Here is a 25,762-nt window from a genome sequence, read left to right on the forward strand (position 1 = left end):
CAGACACTACAGTCAAGTGTGAATAGTGCAGTCAGATTAGAGTTAATGGAGTGGCCTCATGAAGACAACCCCTTTTTGAACAGAAGCCAGCCGTGGGATCTGCCGATTGTCATAGATCCGGCTTCTCTAACCCCCAGTAATCCGCTGTTATCGACAAATGTCAAAGTGACACATATATATCCTTAGCATCACATAAAGCTGGAATCAGACATATATTCAGTGGCAACCATGATAAAAGAATACATAGTGACAGTCAGCAAAAGAGCATAATTCACAATAAAAATGGCACAATGACATTTGCCAACATTTGTCTGACTCGGTCTGAAAATCATAAATTGGAGCATGGAATTGACAATATAACTAGTGTTTCTACAGAATGTTACCTCTTTTCATTTAGCATGTAGATGGTATAAAGAACTATCAACATGGGGTTGTGACTTTTATCCATCACGTCCCAAACACATAACTGTATAAGTTCATGACATTTGTGTGGTAATTGTAAGCTCTCTATGTCATAAGTTGAACTGGTCATTTGACCTGAATAGCACTGTCTCCCTGATTCCAGCACTGTTTTTCTTTTTCTTTTTTCTGCACTCCCCGTTCCAGAGATATGGCCCACTGTTTTGTTGACTCTCTATATACAAATATGCTGTTGTTAGCCAAAGGGGAGGAGCTAGCTGACCTGCCTCTGATGCTTATGTTAAAATTACCTGCAAGATTGCTATTTGAATATTCCTGCTTGGAAATTGAAAAAAATCCTATAATACATATATTTTAGCTGTATATTAATGAGTTCATCAATGGTGAACCTACAATTTAAAGTACAGATTTCCCTTTCATTTATACCCCCTGTACACACAGCCATAGCCATTTTAATGGATGTTCTCTTCTTATCATTCATGATATTCAACAGGGTCTCATGAAATATAGCACGATTCCCTGTTTACTGTACAAGGCCAGCTAGCATAAAGTGGTACAGCTAAGCTAAATACGGTACACTTTAGGGCAAACTAAAAAATAATGTAAGAAAAACACGTTTCATACACTTCCTACTAACGCAATAACCATGTTCATGTCTGGCACAGAATATAACTCATTAGAAATGTTTCATTACAAGACAGTGCTTAGGCAACCAATAAAGACATGGAAAATACTTTATGTAGCAGAAAAGAATGGGAATCTGTTTTACGATACAGTCATTGACCACTGTTTTTCTCTCGTCTATGTAGAATCTGAGATTTGAAGTCAGCAAAATAAGCAACAAGAAAAACAGGCGGCCTGACCCACGATGGACTCTAAAATAAATTCCCTGCAAACATGTTTGTTATAGTTTAACTAGTGCATCCAGTGAACCTCCGAAAGAAATATCCACTGTAAGCACGAACTGCAGTTTTTCTCATGTTTACCAAAAAAAATCTGCAAACATCTATGGGAAACTTGAGGTGAAAGACTACATGACAAAGGTCAAGGGATACCGGATTACACTATTAAACGCAAGGTGTTTACACTTTCCTAAGACTATGAGAGAAAAGAACTGTATGAGAACGAATACAAAATGTATATTGTATAAAAAAATACAGTAATATTCAGTTTAAAGACTTTGATATCTTTGTGTCTGACCCTGAGCCACAGAATATATTCTCCTCTCCCTCCAAATTGCTCAGAACGGAGAGAATCTAAACTAAGGTGGCAATGTCTCCTCTGAGAACGTCCCTGAAGTGTTTTCTTAGCGCACGCGTACGGTAACATAACTAGAATACGGCTTGTTTACTATACATTACACTTAAATTGCTGACGCGTTTTTGTTACCATCATTATTATATCTATGATTGCGGGCCAGGGCTCCCGAGACACATAAGCATTGTTCTGTTTGAAGTTTTGCCTATTTTATGAAGTGCTAGTTTTAATACACCATAGATGCTTTTAATGGTTTAGAGTTTAGACCAACTCTAGATATTTTACTATAATTTGTTATTTTGTGACATCCATACAGTGCTTAAACAGGTTTCTTTGTACAAGTTTCTGTTATTATACACTGACATAATCATTATACAGTTCTATTACATGAAATGACTCAGAAAGTGCAGTGCTCTTTTTTAACATAGACAGTGTTAAAATACGACCCCTGAATCTCAAGGACCGCTGTAGGTTATTTATTACAAACTACCTGCAGCCTATCTATGGACAAAATGTGTGCGAGGACAGGACATAACTCATCCTTATACAGACTGTGACATAAAAGTAAGGCAGTAATTTCAACCAATTTTTTACTAGACCACAATCCCCCTTTATAGCGGTTCTATGAGGAACTTAAAACAAGGTCATATCATAAACTGACAAAAGTTGGTTAAAATCAGTGGGTGCTAATAGCTCCCAATATATAGCTCCAAGTAACCCATGCAGCAGGGCAGTTCATGGCTAATGCAGGGTTTGTACAAGAGTCAGGTGAAGTAGGCAGTTGTCTAGGGCACCACTGACGGGTTCAGGCAACTTATAGTTTTTTAAAAATAGATAACAATGCTCGGTCTTGAAATCTCTTTGTAAAACCAATTGGAGCGCGGGGGCAGGAGATGGGGAATATGTATAATAAATAAGAGTGCTAGACAGAGTGATTGTTCATCTGAGAGCTATTAGGCATTACTTCAGGTACCAAAGGTACCTTATAAGATGGAGTGTTTGGCCACCAACAGAACGATTTGTTGCATTCAGTGCATCGTACACTTAGACTTCTAGAATGATAGAAGATCTAATAGATTGATTGCTGTAGGCCCCTGAAGATTTGCGGCAGAAACAAATAGCAAAGAAACGCGTAGGGCTAATATTGGGTAGGATTGGAATAAAGGGTTTTAGCACTTGAACAATATTCCCTGCACCTAACTTGGATGTGCTGGACTTGGATTGAATTTATTTACCCTGTGCAGATCTCCATAGGTGTGGTTATTGGGCCCCACCTATATCTCTGATATTCTATGTCCAGTTTACAAATATAAACAAAAACAAATAAAAATATATAGCTACTAAGATACAAACTGGACATGAATATTTTTTTAGCATCATTACCTACCACACTAGATTAATTTATTTTGTGTCAATGCAAAGTGCGAAAGCACGAGACACATATTCTTGATATATTGCATCATTTATCTTATATAAGCTGACATATCTACGATACAAACATTGGCAGTGAAGCGTTGACTGCCAAGTTATATATCCCCTAAACCAAGGGTGGAAGGGCACGTTCTGAAGCACCACCAGAAGAGCATGAACCATCTTTGGGCTGATGAGACAATTAATGACAGTCCTCCCTTGGTCAAGTGCAATTATATATATATATATATATATATATATATATATATATATATATATTTTTTTTTTTTTATTTTTTTTAATACAAAATATAAAAACATTTAAAAGAATCAGGCCGCAGAATGCAGCCTGAGATTTTTCGGAACATAATGAACAACCTATAATGGTAAACTTAAAAAAAAATCCCAACTTCGGCTATATTCACATTTGCATTGCAGCCTCCTTTGGAAATTCCATGAGATTTGACGGCAAGAGTAGCGCAGCACGAAACTCTGTTTTTGCCGTGAAATGATGGAAACCCTGAAAAAGTCTTATAAAAGTCAGTAGGGTCAGTCGTGATGAACAGAAGCAACAACACATATGTGAATAGAACTCTAGGTTAGGAAAATGTACCCGTGAACGCACAGTTTCATATATTTATTATATAGCATGGAGCCATATATCGAAGTTGTTCCTGTTTTTGAATGTATTGCAATGCTACACGTGTAATTATTTTCTCATCGTAATTCTTTAATTATAGACATATCGTTTACAGTCAGACTGTTAACAATTACTGTTATATCTATGGCCAACTTTACAGGATTAGAAATTTATTAAGGACCAATTATGTTATATAATAAGCTAAAACTGCTTAATTTCCAAAATTTTAATTGTTCTCCTTCATGTAACAGTTGATCTTCTACCCATAAATCCACACAGCAGAGAAGACCGTGACTCTCCTGTTACTGGCTTACTAAACAATTTAAGAGTTATGGGCGCCATCTTGTGCCCACATACTAAATTACATTAAATAAAGAAAAGTGTATAAGAATTCTACTGTCTCCTAGACTCAAAGCAAAATTCTTTTATTTAGAAAATGAAGAAAAAACCTCCAGAAATGGCAAGAAATACTCTATCATTATTTTAATATAAAAAAAAAACTGCAAATAAACTTTCAAAATTGCCTATTAGTGAACATAGATGTAACGAATTGGGGAGGGGATGTTACTCGCCTGGGTCTTCCCTCTATGAGCCAGGGCAAGAAGCCGCTTCACAGATTAGCTTTCCATAATTACACAGATGGCAAGTTAATTTCAATGGGTGCAATGTAATGGGTACTACTCGCCAACTGCTTCACTTTGTGATAAAAATAAATTGCCAGGGGTTTCGCCTTACAATTTGCACATAGTTGGGGAAACCTATCATCTAGTTAGAGGTTGTATAAACTAAACAGCCCGTCAAAATAAAGCAAAGTAATATTTTCAAACGTTTTTATTTAAGAACGGTTAATATGCCTTCTTCTGATGGGGTCCAATCTTGTTCTCGGGCTGAGATATACGATTTCCATATAGGGTCGTAGTATGTGCATCTAAACACAGCATTGAGGGTATGGTTCATCCCTTACTGGTGGCAATCTCACTGTTTGATCCTGTATGCAGCATGCTCCATCAGACGCTGTATATACAGTGAAGGAAATAAGTATTTGATCCCTTGCTGATTTTGTAAGTTTGTCCACTGTCAAAGACATGAACAGTCTAGAATTTTTAGGCTAGGTTAATTTTACCAGTGAGAGATAGATTATATATTTAAAAAAAAACAGAAAATCACATAGTCAAAATGATATATATTTATTTGCATTGTGCACAGAGAAATAAGTATTTGATCCCCTACCAACCATTAAGAGCTCAGCCTCCTCCAGACTAGTTACACGCTCCAAATCAACTTGGTGCCTGCATTAAAGACAGCTGTCTTACATGGTCACCTGTATAAAAGACTCCTGTCCACAGACTCAATTAATCAGTCTGACTCTAACCTCTACAACATGGGCAAAACCAAAGAGCTTTCTAAGGATGTCAGGGACAAGATCATAGACCTGCACAAGGCTGGAATGGGCTACAAAACCATAAGTAAGACGCTGGGTGAGAAGGAGACAACTGTTGGTGCAATAGTAAGAAAATGAAAGACATTCAAAATGACTGTCAATCGACATCGATCTGGGGCTCCATGCAAAATCTCACCTCGTGGGGTATCCTTGATCCTGAGGAAGGTGAGAGCTCAGCCGAAAACTACACGGGGGGAACTTGTTAATGATCTCAAGGCAGCTGGGACCACAGTCACCAAGAAAACCATTGGTAACACATTACGCCGTAATGGATTAAAATCCTGCAGTGCCCGCAAGGTCCCCCTGCTCAAGAAGGCACATGTACAGGCCCGTCTGAAGCTTGCAAATGAACATCTGGATGATTCTGAGAGTGATTGGGAGAAGGTGCTGTGGTCAGATGAGACTAAAATTGAGCTCTTTGGCATTAACTCAACTCGCCGTGTTTGGAGGAAGAGAAATTCTGCCTATGACCCGAAGAACACCGTCCCCACTGTCAAGCATGGAGGTGGAAACATTATGTTTTGGGGGTGTTTCTCTGCTAAGGGCACAGGACTACTTCAACGCATCAATAAGAGAATGGATGGAGCCATGTACCGTCAAATTCTGAGTGACAACCTCCTTCCCTCCACCAGGACATTAAAAATGGCTCGTGGCTGGGTCTTCCAGCACGACAATGACCCGAAACATACAGCCAAGGCAACAAAGGAGTGGCTCAAAAAGAAGCACATTAAGGTCATGGAGTGGCCTAGCCAGTCTCCAGACCTTAATCCCATCGAAAACTTATGGAGGGAGCTGAAGATCCGAGTTGCCAAGCGACAGCCTCGAAATCTTAATGATTTACAGATGATCTGCAAAGAGGAGTGGGCCAAAATTCCATCTAACATGTGTGCAAACCTCATCATCAACTACAAAAAACGTCTGACTGCTGTGCTTGCCAACAAGGGTTTTGCCACCAAGTATTAAGTCTTGTTTGCCAAAGGGATCAAATACTTATTTCTCTGTGCACAATGCAAATAAATATATATAATTTTGACTATGTGATTTTCAGGTTTTTTTTAAAATATAATCTATCGCTCACTGGTAAAAGTAACCTAGCCTCAAAATTCTAGACTGTTCATGTCTTTGACAGTGGGCAAACTTACAAAATCAGCAAGGGATCAAATACTTATTTCCTTCACTGTAAGACCATATTCTCCCACTGTTTTCAGTACTTTCAGGGGGGAAAATGGTGCGTCACAAAGTACCCAGTACAGGACAGTAGTGACTGTAATATGGTTCCGTATAGTGCGCATTCATGTGCAAATAGACCTAATTCTGTAAGTTTGTCAGTTCTATTTCTTGTGTTGTACAGCAACAATGTTTATCTCCTTCAAACTGTAGGTATAAATAAAATCATGTTCTATGAGCTATTAGATTATGTATAATCAGCAATAACTACTTCTATGTTTATTTCTTTCATATATATGAACTATACTAATATATACACACACACACACACACACACACACACACACACACACACACACACACACACACATTAGGAGCTGGAAGTGGATAATATGGAAAGCTTTTGCTATTGGCCATCCAGTTATTGTCAAGTTCTTAAAAAGTATTGAGCATGCCAAAGACTGAAGCAGGGAGCCAGAGATTAAATTAAAGTGCACAGGATGGCTAATAAAGGCTGTTCACATCAGCTTTCGGCTTCCGTTCATTGGATTCCATTCAACCTTCCCGTCGGAGGAACCGATGAATGGAAAGCCGAACGGAAACTATAGCTTCTGTTTGCATTGCTATTGATTTCAATGATAATGCTTCAGTTTCAGTTGGTTTCCGTTTATTTCATGGAAACAATAGCGTAGTCGACAGCACTTTTGTTTCCGTAAAAAAATGGAAACTTTACAGAATGGAAAAAAACGGAAACCAACTTAAACGGAAGCATTCCCATTGAAATCAATGGTAATGCAAACGGAAGCGATAGTTTCCGCTCGGCTTTCCGTTTATCGGTTCCTCTGACAGAAAGGTTGTACAGAACCGATGAACGGAAACCGAACGCTGATGTGAATAGGCCCTAAGAAAATAGCAGGACCTCTATTAGGCTCTGTTCGCACTAGTATCATTGCTTTAGTTTTTAAAATAGCTACGACAGTTATGTTGGATCCATATTCAAATGGACAGTGGCGAATCTCGACAGATTCCATTGACTGTAATAAGAGCCATCGAGGTTATGTGATTTGTCAGCAAAAAAAGTGCTGCAGACTGCCCCATTCTTCAGTCAAAAGTGCTGGAAAGGGCAAAGGAAACCCGGAGCAAGACTCTGAAAACGGGTGTGAACAGAGACTTACTTTATCACAATCACGACATATTTTCAGCCTCTGCGGTTTAAGAGAAATTATGAAAATGGTGAGGAATTGAAGCAAAAAGTATATTAATATGTCACATGTCCTCTTTAAAAATATATCAAGGGATTAATAAAACAAAAGAAGCAGTACGAGGGTTTCAGATCAGTAGGAACCATGTCAGTGTAAGGTTAAGATCAAATAGAATCTCTTGAAGCATTACCAAACAAAAACCTAAAAATAAAAAATAAACAGTAACCGAGGAAGGCGCAAACAGCGCCCGCATCAGCCAGAAAGCTTTCTTTTCAGAATAAAGTCTTCTCTCCTTTCTGAATTATTGGATTGACCTTCATTTCCAGCTGGGATAACATTTTACATACTTCAGTGCACAAGTTCAATAAATAAACTTATGAACTTGAGAGATAATGCACAACTGATGCACTCTCTCATATATAGTAACCATGGTATATTAATGTGCATTCAGCACTGACAGTCTTCTCGCAGAAGAAAGTCTCCATGTGCAAACTCTCCGCAGAGATTACTTTTTAATGGACTACTAACAGGTTCTAATGACAGAATGTTAATCATTATAGAGTTCCAACAATCGCATAGACTCATTACACTAAGTATAAATCATTTTAGCCTGCACCTGTTGTGGAACTAGAAAAGAAAATATATTATAGTATGTATAGGTCTACCCTAGGCACAATGCCAAAATGTCTCCAATTGTTTATAGTCACTAAGGATCACACTCCACACGCTGCTACAATGTGGATCTAATGGCCAAAAATGGTGTTGTACAGGAGTGCATTTTGTTAACACATCTCCATAAGGCGTAGAAAGGTTGTATGCTACATTGTACCCTCTATAAAGAGCACTAGACTGGCACCTTCTATACTAAATATTGTATTGGAATGCACAAACACGTAACTTTTGTAAGATTTTGTATCATTGTCAGAAAAATTGGGCATTTTAAAACGATCTGCTTGTGTTGGCACTTGGAGGGTTCCACATTTACGGATTTATTTCATTTAGTTATGTTTTGCATCTTACATGTGCGCTTGAGATGGGTAAGAACATTGGTGGCGCAGCAAATGTTGCGTGCAAAATTCATTGCTATCCGAGAAAAGACCCTTCCTAGTCTGTCAGATGCGGTCTCTCCTTTACCCGTCTGCATTGAATCTGAAAGCTTTCAAATGGAAGTGTCAAGCCGGTTCTTCATTAGTTCAGTGTGCTATATCTTGGGAATATAGTATGTGCACTAACTTTGCCCTGGTACCCAATGTAAACAAAAACATTTACCATAAAGGCCATCCATGTGATGTCAGATGACTGCATCATCCATTGGCTCTAACTCTGTATGTGAATGTGTGAGATGTGAATACAGTGCGAGTTCATGGATAATGTGTTTATGTGGTTACTTCACACGACCACATAGATGTGACGTCACAATGATATAAATAATTAGGTTTGTTGTAAGTAGATTTCAATAAATTACTACCATTTTTAATTTTATTTACGGTTATAATTTAAAAAAATAAAATGGACTTGACTTCACCAAGTCAGAGACCACTTGTAAAGAGGAGATCATAAAACTAGAGCACAAAACAGATTTCAACCAGTAGTATGATAAAAGACCTCTACACACCAAAGGTATGCCCACGTCATCTAGGGCAAACTTTTTACCATTGGTACCATGTACCAGTAAAACGGCAAGATTTCGCCGATTTGCCATCACAGCTCTCTTTCAGATCTGACGCCTACTATACACGTATCTGCCAACAAAGTTTTTTTTCTATTTTATATGCATGCATGTTATTTCCATACGACGTAAAATCTTTTTGAAATATCTAACACTAGCATTTATGAATCTAATATTTGCAATTGAGAAAAAAACATAATCTTGAGAACCCAACTCTTTCCCCTCCCTACATACTTGACATTAAAAATGTCAAACCTTTGAGAAGCACAACAGAATTACAAACAGCGATTCTCATGCTCGTAAGATTGTAAGCTAATATGAGCAGTGCTCTCATATTGAATATCCGGATCTCCCACACCACCCATATCGCGGTATTTAACCCCTATTATGTATCACATTCTACAGTCCGCTGAAATATGATAATACTATATAAATCACTAATAATAATACATAAAATATATCATATTATCTGTAACTGAGTTAATTGTCATGTCCAAATCTAGCTTGGTAGCGGGTGTATAGGTCATTAGTGGAATGAGACAATAGTGAATAAGATGTGCAGTGTGTTCTGCTGCCCGGCTTCCAGTGTGACGGGCGCTTTCTGGCAGACAGGAAGAAACATACTGCACGCCACACATATAAATAGAACATCATTCCTAAACTCATTCTCAAAGACATAAGATTCCATTTGTTTAGTAAATATTCTCCGGGGATGTAAGCTTGTTTTACCAGTCTTTCCTGTTCACTACAAGTGTTTATCTGATGCCCTCAATTAAATTAGTCATTAAGAAATAAAAAAGGCTTTGGGTTATGCCTCCAAAGAACATCATTAGAAGTTCATATAATGCAAAGTAACTTAGGAATTTTAAAGGCCTTACAGTATATTTGCAATTTTAATACTTAGTTAAATGACACACACATTTTAAAGGGGTTATCCTATGAGACATTTATGGCATATCCGTAGGATATGCCGTAAATGTCAGATGGTGATGTCCAATGTTAGGTGGTGATGTCAAATGTCCGATGGTGCGGGTACCAAAGGTGGTACCGGCATCTTATCTCTAGAACGGGCCCCCTAAACCCCGTTCTATCTTTCTCTGTTCCCGTAATTTCCGACCATGTAAGTAGAAAACAGCGTAACTCCCATAGAAGTGACTGTCAGTTACGGAAGCAGGGTAGCACGCAAGCTACACTGTTTCTGTAACTGCATTTCACTTCTATGGGAGTTACGTAAACTGCAGAGCTCAGCGAGCTACGCCATTTTCTACTTACATGGTCGGAAATTACAAGTCTTGGCGGAAACAGAGAAAGATAGAACGGGGCTTAGGGGGCCCCGTTCTAGAGAGAATTTATTTGACATTTATGGCATATCCTGTGATATCCTGTGATATCGCTAACACAATCCCGACACTACAGCACTGCAAGCGTAATCTCATTTGAAATGAAAGTTTATAGCGTAATACCGCGAGATTACGCTTGTGTGCTGTAGTGTCGGGATTGTGTTAGCGAAGTGTCAGGATTCTGAATACACATCACGTCCTGGCTGGAGGTAATGTATATTCATTGTCAGGACACTGCAGTAACGTTATAGTGTGTTTATGTGGCGCACATAGCGATATAGCTATATCTCTATGTGCTGTGTAAATGAATGGGGAGAAGTGTATGACGCTGATTGGTCAGCGTCATACACTTCTCTCCACAATGCCCACTTGGCCAAAAAGTAAAACACGCCCAGTTGTTCATTAAGAAACTCATTAGCATAAAGCTAATATAGGTCATAACTCCGTCAAAAATTATCGTTTTCTAAATAAAAAACACTGCTGTAATCTACATTACAGCGCCGATCACATCATGTACAATATAGGCCACTTATAATGTGGTGACAGAGCCTCTTTAACAAAAAAAAAAAAGAAGCAGTGCTGAGCTGGTTCCAAGTATTTACAATGCAGTTAACTCTGATAGAGGAGTCTCATTGCTGGGAACCCCTGCAGATGATGTGAGAATGGGTTGTACAAAACCAAACTACCCCTTTAATTATCTGAAAATAATGCCAGGGTATCTTAGAAGTAGTCATGTGGCTGCTTGCAAAATGTAGAAACCATGTGGATTCCTTTCTGAGTCAAAATAGAGGGTTAATCCAAATCATGACAGCATACAATAAACTGTCTATTAGACTACAAGCTGTCAACTGGAATACAGCTTTTGTAGTTGGACTTCAAGGGGTTTTCACAGGGTTTTGGAATTTTACAAGAGAACGACTTCTATATCCTGCGCGAGTGGCCAGTGTTAACATACAGTATACTAGTAAAGTTAAGTAATTCCCAAGACAGAGATGAAACAAAGAGCCTCAAATTAGCTTAAAAAACATTCCTACGGTACAGCTAGCTATACGTGTTACATAACAGTTGTCAGGATCTGCCGATACACTAATGTGGGGGAGAGCAGCCAGACTGTCCTTCTTTGTTACACTGGAAGTAGCTTGCCCTCCCTTGCCTATAGTTATAAAGATGCAAGCCCAGCAAAACAAAGAATGCGTGTTTATGAAAATGCAGAAAAGACAGATGTGAAAGCTATTTTTTGCCCATTGGCTGTGTCTGGTATCAGGGCCGGCCTTAGGGGTGTGCGACCTGTGCCTTCGCATCACTCCAGCAGGTGGAAGGGGGCGCTGCGCTGGCTACCTTCCCCTGCTTGTTTCAGAAACGCCGGGGCCCAGCGCTCCCCTTGATTTCTCTGTCCATATATGGACAGTGACATCAGGGGAAACTCCTGAAGCGGAATCCCCGTCCACAGCGTTGCAGACGCTGTGACCGGGGATTCCACGCCAGGAGAATCCAAAGACGTGACTGTCCATAAATGGACACAGACGACAGGAGCTTCTCTTGGAGTGGAATCTCCGGTCACAGTGTCGGCAACGCTGTGGACGGGGATTCCACTTCAGGAGTTTCCCCTGATGTCAATGTCTATATACGGACAGAGAAATCAAGGGGAGCACTCCAGGAGCGGAATCCCCGGTCACATGGGAATGCCGCTCCTTCAGGGAGCTACAGTGGCGCTATCTACAGGAAGGGGGGTTGCTATCTACAAAGGAGAAGTGGCATTACCTACAAGGGGGCTGTAGGCTGTGTGGAACTAACTACAAGGGGGCTGTGGGCTGTGTGGCACTACCAACAAGGGGGCTTTGTGGCACTACCTACCAGGGGGCTGTGTGGCAATCCCTACCAGGGGGCTGTGTGGCACTCCCTACCAGGGGGCTGTGTGGCACTCCCTACCAGGGGGCTGTGTGGCACTCCCTACCAGGGGGCTGTGTGGCACTACCTACCAGGGGGCTGTGTGGCACAGCCTACAGGGGGCTGTGTGGCACTACCTACAAGGGGCTGAGTGGCATAGCCTACAGGGGACTGTGTGGCACTGCCTACAGGGGACTGTGTGGCACTCTCTACAGGGGGCTGTGTGGCACTATTTACAAGGGGTCTGTGTGGCGCTATCTACAAGGGGGCTATGTGGCGCTATCTACAAGGGGCTGGGTGGCACTACCTACAAGGGGCTGTGTGGCACTACCTACAAGGGGCTGTGTGGCACTACCCACAAGAGGCTGTGTGGCACTATCTACAGGGGGAATCTGTGAGTGGGGGGCTGATGGTCATTTTACTGTGATTGGGGGGCTGATGGTCAGTTTACTGTGAGTGGGGGGCTGATGGTCATTTTACTGAGAGTGGGGGGCTGATGGTCATTTTATTGTGAGTGGGGGGCTGATGGTCATTTTATTGTGAGTGGGGGGCTGATGGTCATTTTACTGTGAGTGGGGGGCTGATGGACTTCAAGTGGTTTCCACCTCTGACCTCCAATCGAAATTAATAGGAGGCAGAAAATACCTGCTGTACTCGTTTGGTGCTCTTTTGCCTGCATCTTTTGCATTAGCTTCAACGGCTTAAGAAAAAACGTAAAAAAACAAAAAAGGTCAAACAACGCTGTCAATACAAAATCTGCTTCAAAATTCCTAAAGGAATTTTGAGGCAGATTTTTTTTGCCTTACAAAAAACACTGCGTGAACATACGCTATGAGTGTCATGCTTGTTTTTAACCGTTTTCTGTATTTCTCGAAACAATTTTTGGTAGGGGTGCCCTGAGGAAATGTTATTTATCCAGTGCTGCCTCGAGTCCGAAAAGGTTGGGGAACTCTGAACTATGTTACAGGATCACGCCGGCCTACGCAAGGATCCCATCGTGGGAATGGGGCCGAGGTGAGTACAATTTCTACTTTTGTTTGGGGGCACTGTCTACAAGAGGGAGGTGGGGGGGGCTGTATGGCACGATCTACAAGAAGGAGGTGAGGGATTATGGCACTGTCTACAGGGTGGCTGTATGGCAAAATCTACAGGGGGCACTATACTGTGTGGGGGGCCCCTAAGCATACATTATACTGTGTAGGGGTACTAGAGGGGGCATAATACTGTCGGCACAATTAGAGGACAAAATACTGCATCTTTGAAGGGGTTGCAATATATTATAATATTAAACATTATTAATTTACTGTATTGGGGCACTAAAGGGGCATTATAATTTTTTCATGGGGCATTTTTTTTTAATGATGGGGTGGGGCGCCGAAAGATCTATCCTAAGGCTGGCCCTGACTGGTATTGCGGATCAGCCCCATTTAAAGGGTCACTATCATTTCTTTTTTTTTCTTCAAATAATCAAACTCTGCATTGGTAGATCTAAACCTCCTAATATAGTATAATAACCATTTTGACTTGGCAACCAGTATATTCACCTCTCCAACCCCCATTGCTATGTTTCATTCCCCAGTATACAAAACCTGCGGGGACTGTTGCCATGTAGACCCATACACCCCACTCCTGTGCTGTGTATACGGATGTCTTCCTGTCCTGCTCAGGTCTCACAAACGTTGACAGCGCTGTTGTCCTTCTGAAGTACTTTCTGCTAGTAAAGACTATGCCGGTCGCAATGAATTGGGGAGAATAAGGGCAGCAGTATCCGTACACTACGTACTGGCATATGCTTCAGCGTAATCCCGACCCCTAAGCCTGATTCTGAGCGGTTCAAAGAGCGCTTAAACTTTTGGACAAGTGGCGAAAAACAGACTTAAAAGGTAAAATGACCAATCAGCATATATTGTAGCAGCATTTGATCAGTAATACTGATTTTTTATTTTGAGAGGTACACTTTAAGTGATTGGTACTAAGCGGAAATATCAGATATATCCCATGGACAAAATTGACTCGGTTTTTGGAAGAAAAGAATAAAAATAAAAAAGCTGATCCTTTTTTCCCAATCTCATTCAACCCCTTTACGTATTAGTAGTGTCATTCTTCAGATTAAGGATCTGTTCACACATTTAGATTGTGTGAGGTCAAGTCCAAGTAGCAAGGCAGTATACTTCTTTTAAGAAATACATGAAGTTTTACACTTGGTTTTAAATGCGCTTTTGATGGTGTGGCTGTATATGGATTTTGGTGCATTTTTTCTTAAACTACAGTGGATTCGAGAAAACATGGGCTGTTAATATCGATAACCTTTGACTAAGTTCAAACTACCGTTAGTATTTGTTTACCTCTCTTCCGTCATAGATTCCGAAGAGGTTCTGTTAGAATTACCATTAATTTCAATGGTAATTCTTTTGTTTCCGTTGTTTTACGTTTGTCTCCGTTCGATAGGTTTCCGTTTTTTTTCACAAAAACAAAAGTTCTGTATACTGCACTTTTGCTTCCGTCAAACAAACCGGAAATGTATACTAACGGTAGTGTGAACGTAAATCAAATGTCAGTTTATAGCATCTATAATCTAAAATGCATGAGTATTGGGTTTTAATCTAGTTCATGTTTAGAAACACTCCGCACATACCACAGATTTATTTGTAGGTCTCACTGCTTTTTTCTGGCAAGTCAGAATAATGATAAATGTTTTCCTTTAAAGTCTAGCTAAACGTTTGACAAACTTCTGACATGTTATAGTGACATGTCAGAAGTTTGCATTGGTGGGGGTCCGAGCACTGAGACCCCCACCAATCGCTAGAATGAAGCAGCTGAAGTGCTTGTGTGAGCGCTCAGCCTCTTCGTGTCTGTTCGGCTTTTTCCGGAACTAAATATATCGGTGTACGGACTCAATAGAAAGTCTTTCAGCCTATACTCCGATACATCGGCTTTCTGGAAAAAGCCGAACAGAAACGAAGATCTTCAGCTGCTTCGTTATAGCGATCGGTGGGGCTCTCTGCGCTCAGATCCCCACCAATCCAAACTTCTGACATGTCACTATGACATGTCAGAAGTTTGTCAAACATTTAGCTACACTTTAACAGACCTTTATCAAACCATCTATTTGCGTTAATAATAAAGAAATATTTCCATATACAATGACATATTGTATCATACGACTTACCGTCATGCAATGGCTCATTCCATGTAGAACACATTTTAAAAGGGTTCAAATGGGTATATAGGAAATAACAATTTAATAACAAAGTACCCTTCCTAATATAGACCACAGATAAAAGGGATTTGCTTTATTTACATAGGTTAGGCAAGAAACATAATGGGCAAGACATAGGTAAACTAACAATCCCACTTCCCATGTAAAATTGGCTCCAGGAATTTGAAACTGTGTATATATTGGGAAGTGGAAGTGTCTAGTCATCTGTTAGTTTGGTCTTAGTTTGATATTCCTCTGAACAAGTTCAATTCCTGTCATTTTAGATGAACAGTAGATGAACACTGCCCTCTACTGGCAGAAGTGGGTATAGTATTTCTAATAATGTCTTTTACGCTGTTGATTCTAGATCACATTTATTGCAGAAATGATACTGTAAACAATATGCTGATATTAAAAACATGGCATAATAAAACAAAGTATAATAAATAAAGTTATACATTGAAGCAGAAGACTATTGAAAAGAAAAGAATGGACTCCTAGATAATCTACAATTATTAAGAAAAGGGAAAATGTTGCTTAAAATTCAGGGAATAATTTAATCCACAATTTTTACAAAGCAGTATAAACCCTATAATGCTATCTGGCAAAGGTAACGACCCTGCATACTTACTTGTCACAAAAAACTTCTTGGTGAATGTGCAGCTATCAAAAGCAGCAATTTTTTCCTGTAGCACCACCACAAGAACACTGTAAAAGAAAGTCAGACATGTTAAAAAATAATAGCAAAACAAAAATGCTTTATGTCAAAGCACAGAATGCAAAAATATGGATATGATGACAGCCTGAAAGGATGCTGCTTAAAGGGGGTTTCTGCTTTGGGAAATCCCTACTTGTTAGGCTAAATTCACATCCTGCAGATTTGTTGCAAAAAATGTCTGTGACTGAAAATCTGTTCCATACATCTATCTGAATGTGGTTGTTCCTGCAGCAGGTGCATGGGCTACTGCAAGCCCCATTCACATGAATGGAACAAATTTTCAGTTGCAGAAATTTTCCATAAAAAAAATTGCTGTGTGTGAATGCACCCTTAGAATAGTTCAGGAGCTGATCACAAAGTGTGCCCCTGCTAAACCCCCCAGCGATCAGCTCTAATCTGTAGGGAAATCTTCCCTTCAGCACCACCTCAAATCAATGGGTTGTTAGTGGAATTCAGGACAGGACATGTCCTCCAGAGCAAAAGACGCTGCGCTCTTCACTACACTACTACAACGAGACCAGGATCCTAAACACAATTCCATAATATAATATAATAAATACATATATTTTTTTTTAATGCTAGAAAATCCCTTTAATGTTGCCATGCAAATGTTATAGTTTTAATATCTAAAGTCATCAGAAAATCTTCAATGTGGCCATAACTTTTATGTGATATCAGATTTTTTCAGAAATAAATTGTATGAGGAAAAAAAAAAAAAAAAAATCCCCCCCCAGACACAGCCCCCCAAGTGAACTGGGGATGATCTGCCATACCAGATACAGCCCATAGACAGTTGTGTTGTTTCTGGGGGAAAAAAAGACAAACTTTTTTTTTATTTTTTATCTGATTTAACCGTTTAGTGACCAGTCTATTTTGTGCCTTATTGACCAAGCATTTTTTTCTGTTGTTTCAACCTCGTAATCGAAGAGGCCATTACTTTTTTTTTTTCGTTGACATAGCCGTGGGAGGGCTAGTTTGTTGCTGGACAAGTTATATATTTTTTTAATGGTGTTATTTTATGATACATATAAGTTATTTATTAACTTTTATTACATTTTTTGTGGGTGGAATGGTATAAAAACAGCAATTACGCTATTCTTTATTTCATTTTAAATTTACACAGTTTATTGTGCGGTATAAACAACATAAGGGTATGTGCACACGATAACTGAAATTACGGAGCTGTTTTCAGGAGAAAACAGCTCCTGAATTTCGGACGTAATTGCATCTACTCGCGTTTTTCGCTGCGTCTTTTACGGCCATAATTTGGAGCTGTTCTTCATTGGAGTCAATGAAAAACGGCTCCAATTACGTCCCAAGAAGTGTCCTACACTTCTTTTGACGAGGCTGTAATTTTACACTCCGTCTTTTGACAGCGACGCGTAAAATGACAGGTCGTCGGCACAGTACATCGTAAAGCCCATTGAAAGTAATGGGCAGATGTTTGCCGACGTATTGGAGCCGTTTTTTCAGACGTAATTCGAGGCGTAAAACGCCTCCATTACATCTGAAAATAGGTTGTGTGAACCCAGCCTTACTCTATTCTCTAGGTCAGTACGATTACAGCATATTATGTATGTCTATATCGATAGATAGATAGATAGATAGATAGATAGATAGATAGATAGATAGATAGATAGATAGATAGATAGATAGATAGATAGATAGATAGATAGATAGATAGATAGTATATATATTTCTTGGATGTTACTTTTGCACAGTAAGGCGGGATTCACACGACCGGGTCGTTCCCGAGCCCGAGTGTAGGCCGGTAAAATCGGCCATTTTGCCCGGCCGGTTTGCATTAAGTTTTGCATCCGTGCCGGGCCGGGCAGATCTGGACAGTGACATCAGCGGCAACTCCTGAAGGGGAATTCCCATGTGTTTGGGAATTCCACTTCAGGAGTTTCCCCTGATGTCGCTGCCCAGATATGGACAGAGACATCAAGCGCTCTGTCCAGGAGCGGAATCCCCGAAAACACGGGGATTCCGTTCCTTCAAGGAGCTAAAGTGCGGCTAGCACATAGCAGAGCGGGGAGATACCTCCCCGCGCTGCTATAGTGGCGTCGCTACAGTAGTAGCAGCCGCAGCAGCAGCAGCTGCTAGCGGCGCCATCGAAGGTGTCGCCGGGCCAGGGCGCTTTTAAAACAAGCAGGGGAAGGGAGCCAGCGCAGCGCTCCCTTCCACCTGCTGTACACCCTGGCCCTGCCACACAGTGTTCAGCGATGCCATTCGTCCGAATGGCATCAACTCCTCCTCCTCACATGCACTCTGCGATGTGAGGAGGAGGAAATAGAGCGCAAGCGCCGGAAAACCCGGCCATCACTCGGGACACATCCCGGTGATGGCCGTGTATTACCCGGCCCCATAGACTTCTATGGGAGCCGGGTGGCCGGGTACCCGGCCGAAGATAGAGCATGTCCTATTTTTTGACGGCCGGTTTTCCCGGCCGTCAAAAAATCGGTCGTGTGAATAGCCCCATTAGGGGTCTATTATTCCTAATGCAGCCGGGTGCCGGCCGATTTATGAACGGCCGGCACCCGGCCGGGAAACCCTGCCGTGTGAATGAGGCCTAAAAATATATTTATTTTTATTATTTATTTTTGTGTTGTCAAATTCAAGAGCCATAACATTTATATTTTTTTTTATCGGTGTAGCTGTATGAGGGCTTATTTTTTGTGGGATGACTTGTAGGTTTTATTGGGTTATAGATCTGTCAAGCATGGTGGAGGTAATGTGATGGTCTGGGGTTGCTTTGGTGCTGGTAAAGTGGGAGATTTGTGCAAGGTAAAAGGGATTTTGAATAAGGAAGGCTATCACTCCATTTTGCAACGCCATGCCATACCCTGTGGACAGCGCTTGATTGGAGCAAATTTCATCCTACAACAGGACAATGACCCAAAGCACACCTCCAAATTATGCAAGAACTATTTAGGGAAGAAGCAGGCAGCTGGTATTCTATCTGTAATGGAGTGGCCAGCGCAGTCACCAGATCTCAACCCCATAGAGCTGTTGTGGGAGCAGCTTGACCGTATGGTACGCAAGAAGTGCCCATCAAGCCAATCCAACTTGTGGGAGGGGCTTCTGGAAGCAATGGGGTGAAATTTCTCCCGATTACCTCAGCAAATTAACAGCTAGAATGCCAAAGGTCTGCAATGCTGTAATTGCTGCAAATGGAGCATTCTTTGACGAAACCAAAGTTTGAAGGAGAAAATTATTATTTCAAATAAAAATCATTATTTCTAACCTTGTTAATGTCTTGACTATATTTTCTAGTCATTTTGCAACTCATTTGATAAATATAAGTGTGAGTTTTCATGGAAAACACAAAATTGTCTAGGTGACCCCAAACTTTTGAACGGTAGCGTGTCCAATTATAATTTTTTTTATATACAAAAACTATTTAAAAATAAAAAAAATCTTTTCCCATTAAAAAGGATAAACATATTTGGTTTTGCCGCATCCGTAAAAGTCCAAACTATTATTTAACCCGCCCAGTGAATGCTGTAAAAAAAAAAAATAGAAAAGCCAGAATTGCTCTTTTTTTGGTCAATTTACCTTCCAAATAAAATAGACTAAAATCTGATCAAAAAGTTGCATGCAACCCAAAATGGTACCAATAAAAACTACAGCTCGCCCAGCAAAAAGTCCTCACACTGCTCCATCAAAAGAAAAAGAAAAAAGTTATGGGTCCCAGAATATGATGACAAAACAAATATTTATATAACAAATAATTTTTTTCTTGTAAATGTAGTTTATTATTAAAAAAACAATATCAATTTGGTATCACCAAAGAATAAAGTTACATGTTATTCTTACTTTATAGTGAATGCTGTAAAAGAAAAACTGGAGGAATCTAAGTTTTCTTCCCAGTCTACCGCACAAATAATTTTTTTTGCAGTTTCCAGGAATATTATATGTTACATTAAATGGTGCTGTTAAAAACTACAACTCGTCCTGTAAAACACTATGTTGACAATAAATAATAATAAAAAAAAAAATTAAAACCAAAAACCAAAAAATAACTGCATTTCTCCTGCAGCAGTTGAGCCAATGTAAATGTATTACAAATACGGCAGAAAGTTAGATATAGATATATGGAGTGAAATTATACAACTCTCTACACTCTGGAGATAAAATATACAAAATTATAGGTTTGATGCATATCAGAAAAAATGCATGAAATAAATGTAAAAGAATATATTTTCATATTAGGTGTTTGTGCATTTTGTCTGATGTTTCCGGTTTAACACAATGGAACAATCTGGCAGTTATCATGTTGACAAATTTAGATCTCTGATGGCTCTCAGAGTAGGAGAGAAAATGCTGTCCTCATGGTTTTATCATTCTCCAGGGAGGGATTGATCAAGTTCAGTTAATGTGACTGTTCCGGCAGTAACTCCCACGATATGGAGCTTGATGAATCAAACCCTCTGTCTCCATTTCCTTTGTCATTTCCTACTTGCTGCAAAGTCATAATGTTGTTACACATCTCTGCAGTGGTGGAAAGGCGTCCTGTCATTAATGCGGTAAATTTGTAAACAGCTCATACCTAATTTGCTATAAGGGTATGTTCACACAGGCCATTTTCGGACGTTTTTCATGGCCGTAAACGTCCGAAAAACGTCAGAAAAATCGGAAGCAGAATGCCTCCAAACATCTGTCCATTGATTGCAATGGGTAAAACGGCTTTCTGTTCCGATGGGCCGTTTTTGTTTTTTTTAAAAACGGCCGCCTAAAGGGACAGCCGCGAAAAAGAAGTGCCTGTCACTTCTTGGGACGTTTTTGGACATTTTCTCCATTCGGTCAATTTTCTTGTGGATTTCTATTTATCAGCTATTTATTTACAGCCATTTTTAAAGTGAGTCTGCACCACTATAACATAGGACTAACATATAGATATGTGACTAGAGGACGCTAACTGAAATACAACCACAAAATAAAAAAATTAAAAATGAAGTAGCTATTCTTTGCAGTACTGTCTGTTAGGTCAAGGAGCACTGGTTGTCAGAACAACCTCTGCATATTTGTGCATCTAGTAGATTTCTCTGACGGATCATTATGATTTTTGCTACAATTGGCATGATTTGAGAATGGCAAGATTATGCATGCTGATACTGAACAAAGAAAGCTTTTAATGAAATAAAATTAGAACTTTTTTTGGTTTGTCTTTTAGCCCAGTCATGATAGAAACAAAACATTTTTTCATCAGTGTGCAATTGTTACATTTTTTCCCAGGCACACCACCAGTTTTGCGTTCATTCAGGTGTGGTCTCTGGTATTGTAGCTTAGACCCAAACAGACACAGCACCTGGGCCGCGGCATTTCCTCAGTGGTTGAATTTTCACGGTCCATACGTTGATAACATAAGTTTGGGAAACGCAATCAAAGAAATCAATCTTTAAAGTAGCTTGTATTTTGGGTTAAAGTGCAGCTAAATGTTTGACAAACTTCTGACATGTCAGAAGTTTGGATTGGTAGGGGTCCGAGCACTGGGACCCCCACCAATCGCTAGAATGAAGCAGCTGAAGTGCTCGTGTGAGCGCTCAGCCGATTCGTGTCTGTTTGGCTATTTCCGGAAAGTCTATGAGCCCGTACTCTGATACATCGGCTTTCCGGAAAAAGCCGAACAAGACACGAAGCAGCTGAGCTCTTACACGAGCACTTCAGCTGCTGTTTTGTTCTAGCGATTTGTGGGGTTCTCAGTGCCCGGACCCCTACTAATCCAAACTTCTGACATGAAGGACATGTCAAACCTTTAGCTACACTTTAAAGACTGCTGAGGGTGTGGAGCTTAGCATTCCTAACCGCCAATTTAAAAAGAAGCATGGCGTAAGGCTTTTGCAGCAAATTGCTTACAGTTAGACACAAATTTGTAAGAAGGGGGAGTGGGTGATCTTCTTTGCCACATATGAAAGAATTCTTCAAATATAAACTATGTGGCAAAAGTATGTGGACACCTGACTATCATATACCCTATATGAGCTTGTGGCACATCTTATTCCAAAACCACGGGCGTTAATAGGAGTCCTCCTTTTGTGGCTATAACAGCCTCCACTCTTCGGGGAGCGGTTTTGACAAGATTCTACAGTGTGTCTGCGGGAATTTCTGCCCATTCAGACAAAAGTACATTTGTGAGGTCAGACACTGATGTAGGCTAGCAATTGGCATTCCAATTCATCCCAAAGATGTCTGATGGGGTTGACGTCAGGGCTCTGCTCAGGCCACTTGAGTTCTTCCACACCAAACCTTCTATTCCAAAATCTATATGGACCTTACTTTGTGCACTGGGGCACAGTCATGCTGGAACAGAAAAGGGCATTCCCCAAACTGTTCCCACAAAGTTGAAACAAACAATTGTCTGAAATGCCTTTACATGCTGTTCGCTTGGCATCCACCAAAACCAGATTGTTCCATCAGATGATTCATCACTCTATAGAACACTCAGAGTCAAGTGGTGGCGTGCTTTACAATACGCCAGCCGACACTTGGCATTGCACTTAGGCTTGTGTGCAGCTGCTTGATCATGGAAACCCATTTCATGAAGCTCCCGATGCACAGTTCTTGCACCATGCGCTTCAACACTTGTGTTTTCGTGGTTACAGTTGACTGGGGTTTCTGTGTGCTTGATTTTTTTCAACTTTTTGCAATATATAGTGAATATATGTTATCTCACAGCATTGATTGCAAAGGATCTGATAATACGAAGGGAAAAACTGCAGGAAGTCTTGTGTGTATTTTCGACATTTAGTGTTGCCTTAACAATGCCGTCTATATTGAACAATTTCACATAAAAGGGTGCACATACCCGAGAATAGAGATGAGCGAACTTATGAAAAGTTCGGTTCGGCTAGTTCGCCGAATTTCACGAAAAAGTTTGATTCGGACCGAACTAGTTCTGACCGAACCTGTAATTTCCGTGCGTCGAGCATGGTGCTGAAAGAGTTAATGGGCTGCACTAACTCTTTCAGCAACCTTGACAGTACATGCTCGGCGCACGGAAAATACAATTTTAATGTAATAAAAAATAAAAAAATACGTTCATACTTACATTCCTCCTGTCCGGCCCCCAGCGATGACGTTTCATCCATGTCGCCGCTGCAGCCAATCACAGGCTGTAGTGGCGGTCACGCACGTCAGGATGACGTCAGAAGGCCGGCCTCCAGGGATGACGCTTCATCCCACGTGACCGCCTCTGCAGCCAATCACAGGCTGCAGCGGCCTCTGCAGCCAATTACACGCTCCTCTCCTGAAATACTCTGTGCTGCCTTAAACTCTGTGGACAGGTCAGGATCCTGTTTCTTTTAAATGCTGCTGGGGAACCCGCTCGATCCACTATATAAGGCTGCGCTACAGTGCAGCATTTAAAAGAAACAGGATCCTGACCTGTCCACAGAGTTTAAGGCAGCACAGAGTATTTCAGGAGAGGAGCGTGCAGATTCTGTGCTGCTGTGAACTCTGCTCTTACCATTACGTAGCTCTCAGTCTGTTACCTCTCCTCCACTTCTGTCCTCAATAACACCTTCACATGATTGGCAAGTCACCGCAGCACAGAGTATTTCAGGAGATGAGCGTGCGGATCTTGTGCGGGGTGGTGACTTGCCAATCATGTGAAGGTGTTATTGAGGACAGGAGTGGAGGAGAGGTAACAGACTGAGCTACGTAATGGTAAGAGCAGAGTTCACAGCAGCACAGAGTATTTCAGGAGAGGAGCGTGCAGATTCTGTGCTGCTGTGAACTCTGCTCTTACCATTACGTAGCTCTCAGTCTGTTACCTCTCCTCCACTCCTGTCCTCAATAACACCTTCACATGATTGGCAAGTCACTACCCCGCACAAGATCCGCACGCTCATCTCCTGAAATACTCTGTGCTGCGGTGACTTGCCAATCATGTGAAGGTGTTATTGAGGACAGAAGTGGAGGAGAGGTAACAGACTGAGAGCTACGTAATGGTAAGAGCAGAGTTCACAGCAGCACAGAATCTGCACGCTCCTCTCCTGAAATACTCTGTGCTGCTGTGAACTCTGCTCTTACCATTACGTAGCTCAGTCTGTTACCTCTCCTCCACTCCTGTCCTCAATAACACCTTCACATGATTGGCAAGTCACCACCCCGCACAAGATCCGCACGCTCATCTCCTGAAATACTCTGTGCTGCGGTGACTTGCCAATCATGTGAAGGTGTTATTGAGGACAGAAGTGGAGGAGAGGTAACAGACTGAGAGCTACGTAATGGTAAGAGCAGAGTTCACAGCAGCACTGAATCTGCACGCTCCTCTCCTGAAATACTCTGTGCTGCCTTAAACTCTGTGGACAGGTCAGGATCCTGTTTCTTTTAAATGCTGCACTGTAGCGCAGCCTTATATAGTGGATTGAGCGGGTTCCCCAGCAGCATTTAAAAGAAACAGGATCCTGACCTGTCCACAGAGTTTAAGGCAGCACAGAGTATTTCAGGAGATGAGCACGGCCGGCCACGGGCAGCCGGTCGTTTTCCCGAGCCGTGCTCCCATTATAAAGTATAGGAGAACGGCCCGTAAAATAAAAAAATAGAACATGTTCTATCTTTTTAACGGCACGGGCACCTTCCCGTGAGAAAACGGGAAGGTACCCGTGGCTAACAGAAGTCTATGGGCCCGCTATTTCGGGTCGTAATTACGACCCATAATAACGGATGTTTTTACGGTCGTGTGCATGAGGCCCCATAATGACGCGTGGCTACATGTGTGCACCCGTCATTACGGCAGCGTTGCTAGGCGACGTCAGTAAATAGTCACTGTCCAGGGTGCTGAAAGAGTTAACTGATCGGCAGTAACTGTTTCAGCACCCTGGACAGTGAATTCCAATCAGAATATAGAGTAACCTGTAAAAAAAAAACAGACGTTCATACTTACCGAGAACTTTCTGCTTCCTCCAGTCCGGTCTCCTGGCCGTTGCCTTGGTGATGCGTCCCTCTCGACATCCGGCCTGACATTCCTGGATGACGTTACAGCCCATGTGACCGCTGCAGCCAATCACAGGCTGCAGAGGCCTCTGCAGCCAATCAAAGGCTGCCGCGTCAGAAAAGAAGGTCGGACTGGAGGAAGAAGAGGGACTCGTCGCCAAGACAACGACCGGGTACGTATGAAATGCTTTTTATTTTATTTTTAATCAGCAGCCTCTTTTCTCTATCAGTGATTGATAGAGACAAGTGGCTGCCGATTTGTATAATATTTTTGACCGGGTTCGGTCAAAACGGGTTCGGCCGAACCCGGTGAAGTTCGGATTCGCTGCGAACCGAACTTTTCCTGATGTTCGGACCGAAACCGGGTTCGGTTGTCCCGGTTCGCTCATCTCTACCCGAGAATATACAGGCTTCATGTGTTATCTGTCTATTATATGCACATTTAAAGTTCATAAAAAAAGTGGGGAGAGGTA

At 41.1% G+C, this 25,762-nt stretch overlaps 1 protein-coding gene across 5 annotated transcripts in view; it reads right to left on the minus strand.

Moving 5' to 3' along the window:
- BCAS3 (BCAS3 microtubule associated cell migration factor) overlaps positions 1 to 25,762 on the minus strand; it is a 1,147,652-nt gene that overhangs the window by 936,324 nt on the left and 185,566 nt on the right. For all 5 annotated transcript variants that reach the window (XM_075852996.1, XM_075852997.1, XM_075852998.1 and 2 more), the window contains exon 9: positions 16,263 to 16,339. In XM_075852996.1, coding sequence (XP_075709111.1) covers positions 16,263 to 16,339 — 77 coding nt within the window. The remainder of the gene's footprint in view (positions 1 to 16,262; positions 16,340 to 25,762) is intronic.

The sequence above is a fragment of the Rhinoderma darwinii genome, chromosome 2 (genome assembly GCF_050947455.1).
Source record: "Rhinoderma darwinii isolate aRhiDar2 chromosome 2, aRhiDar2.hap1, whole genome shotgun sequence".
Taxonomy (NCBI): Eukaryota; Metazoa; Chordata; class Amphibia; order Anura; family Rhinodermatidae; genus Rhinoderma; species Rhinoderma darwinii.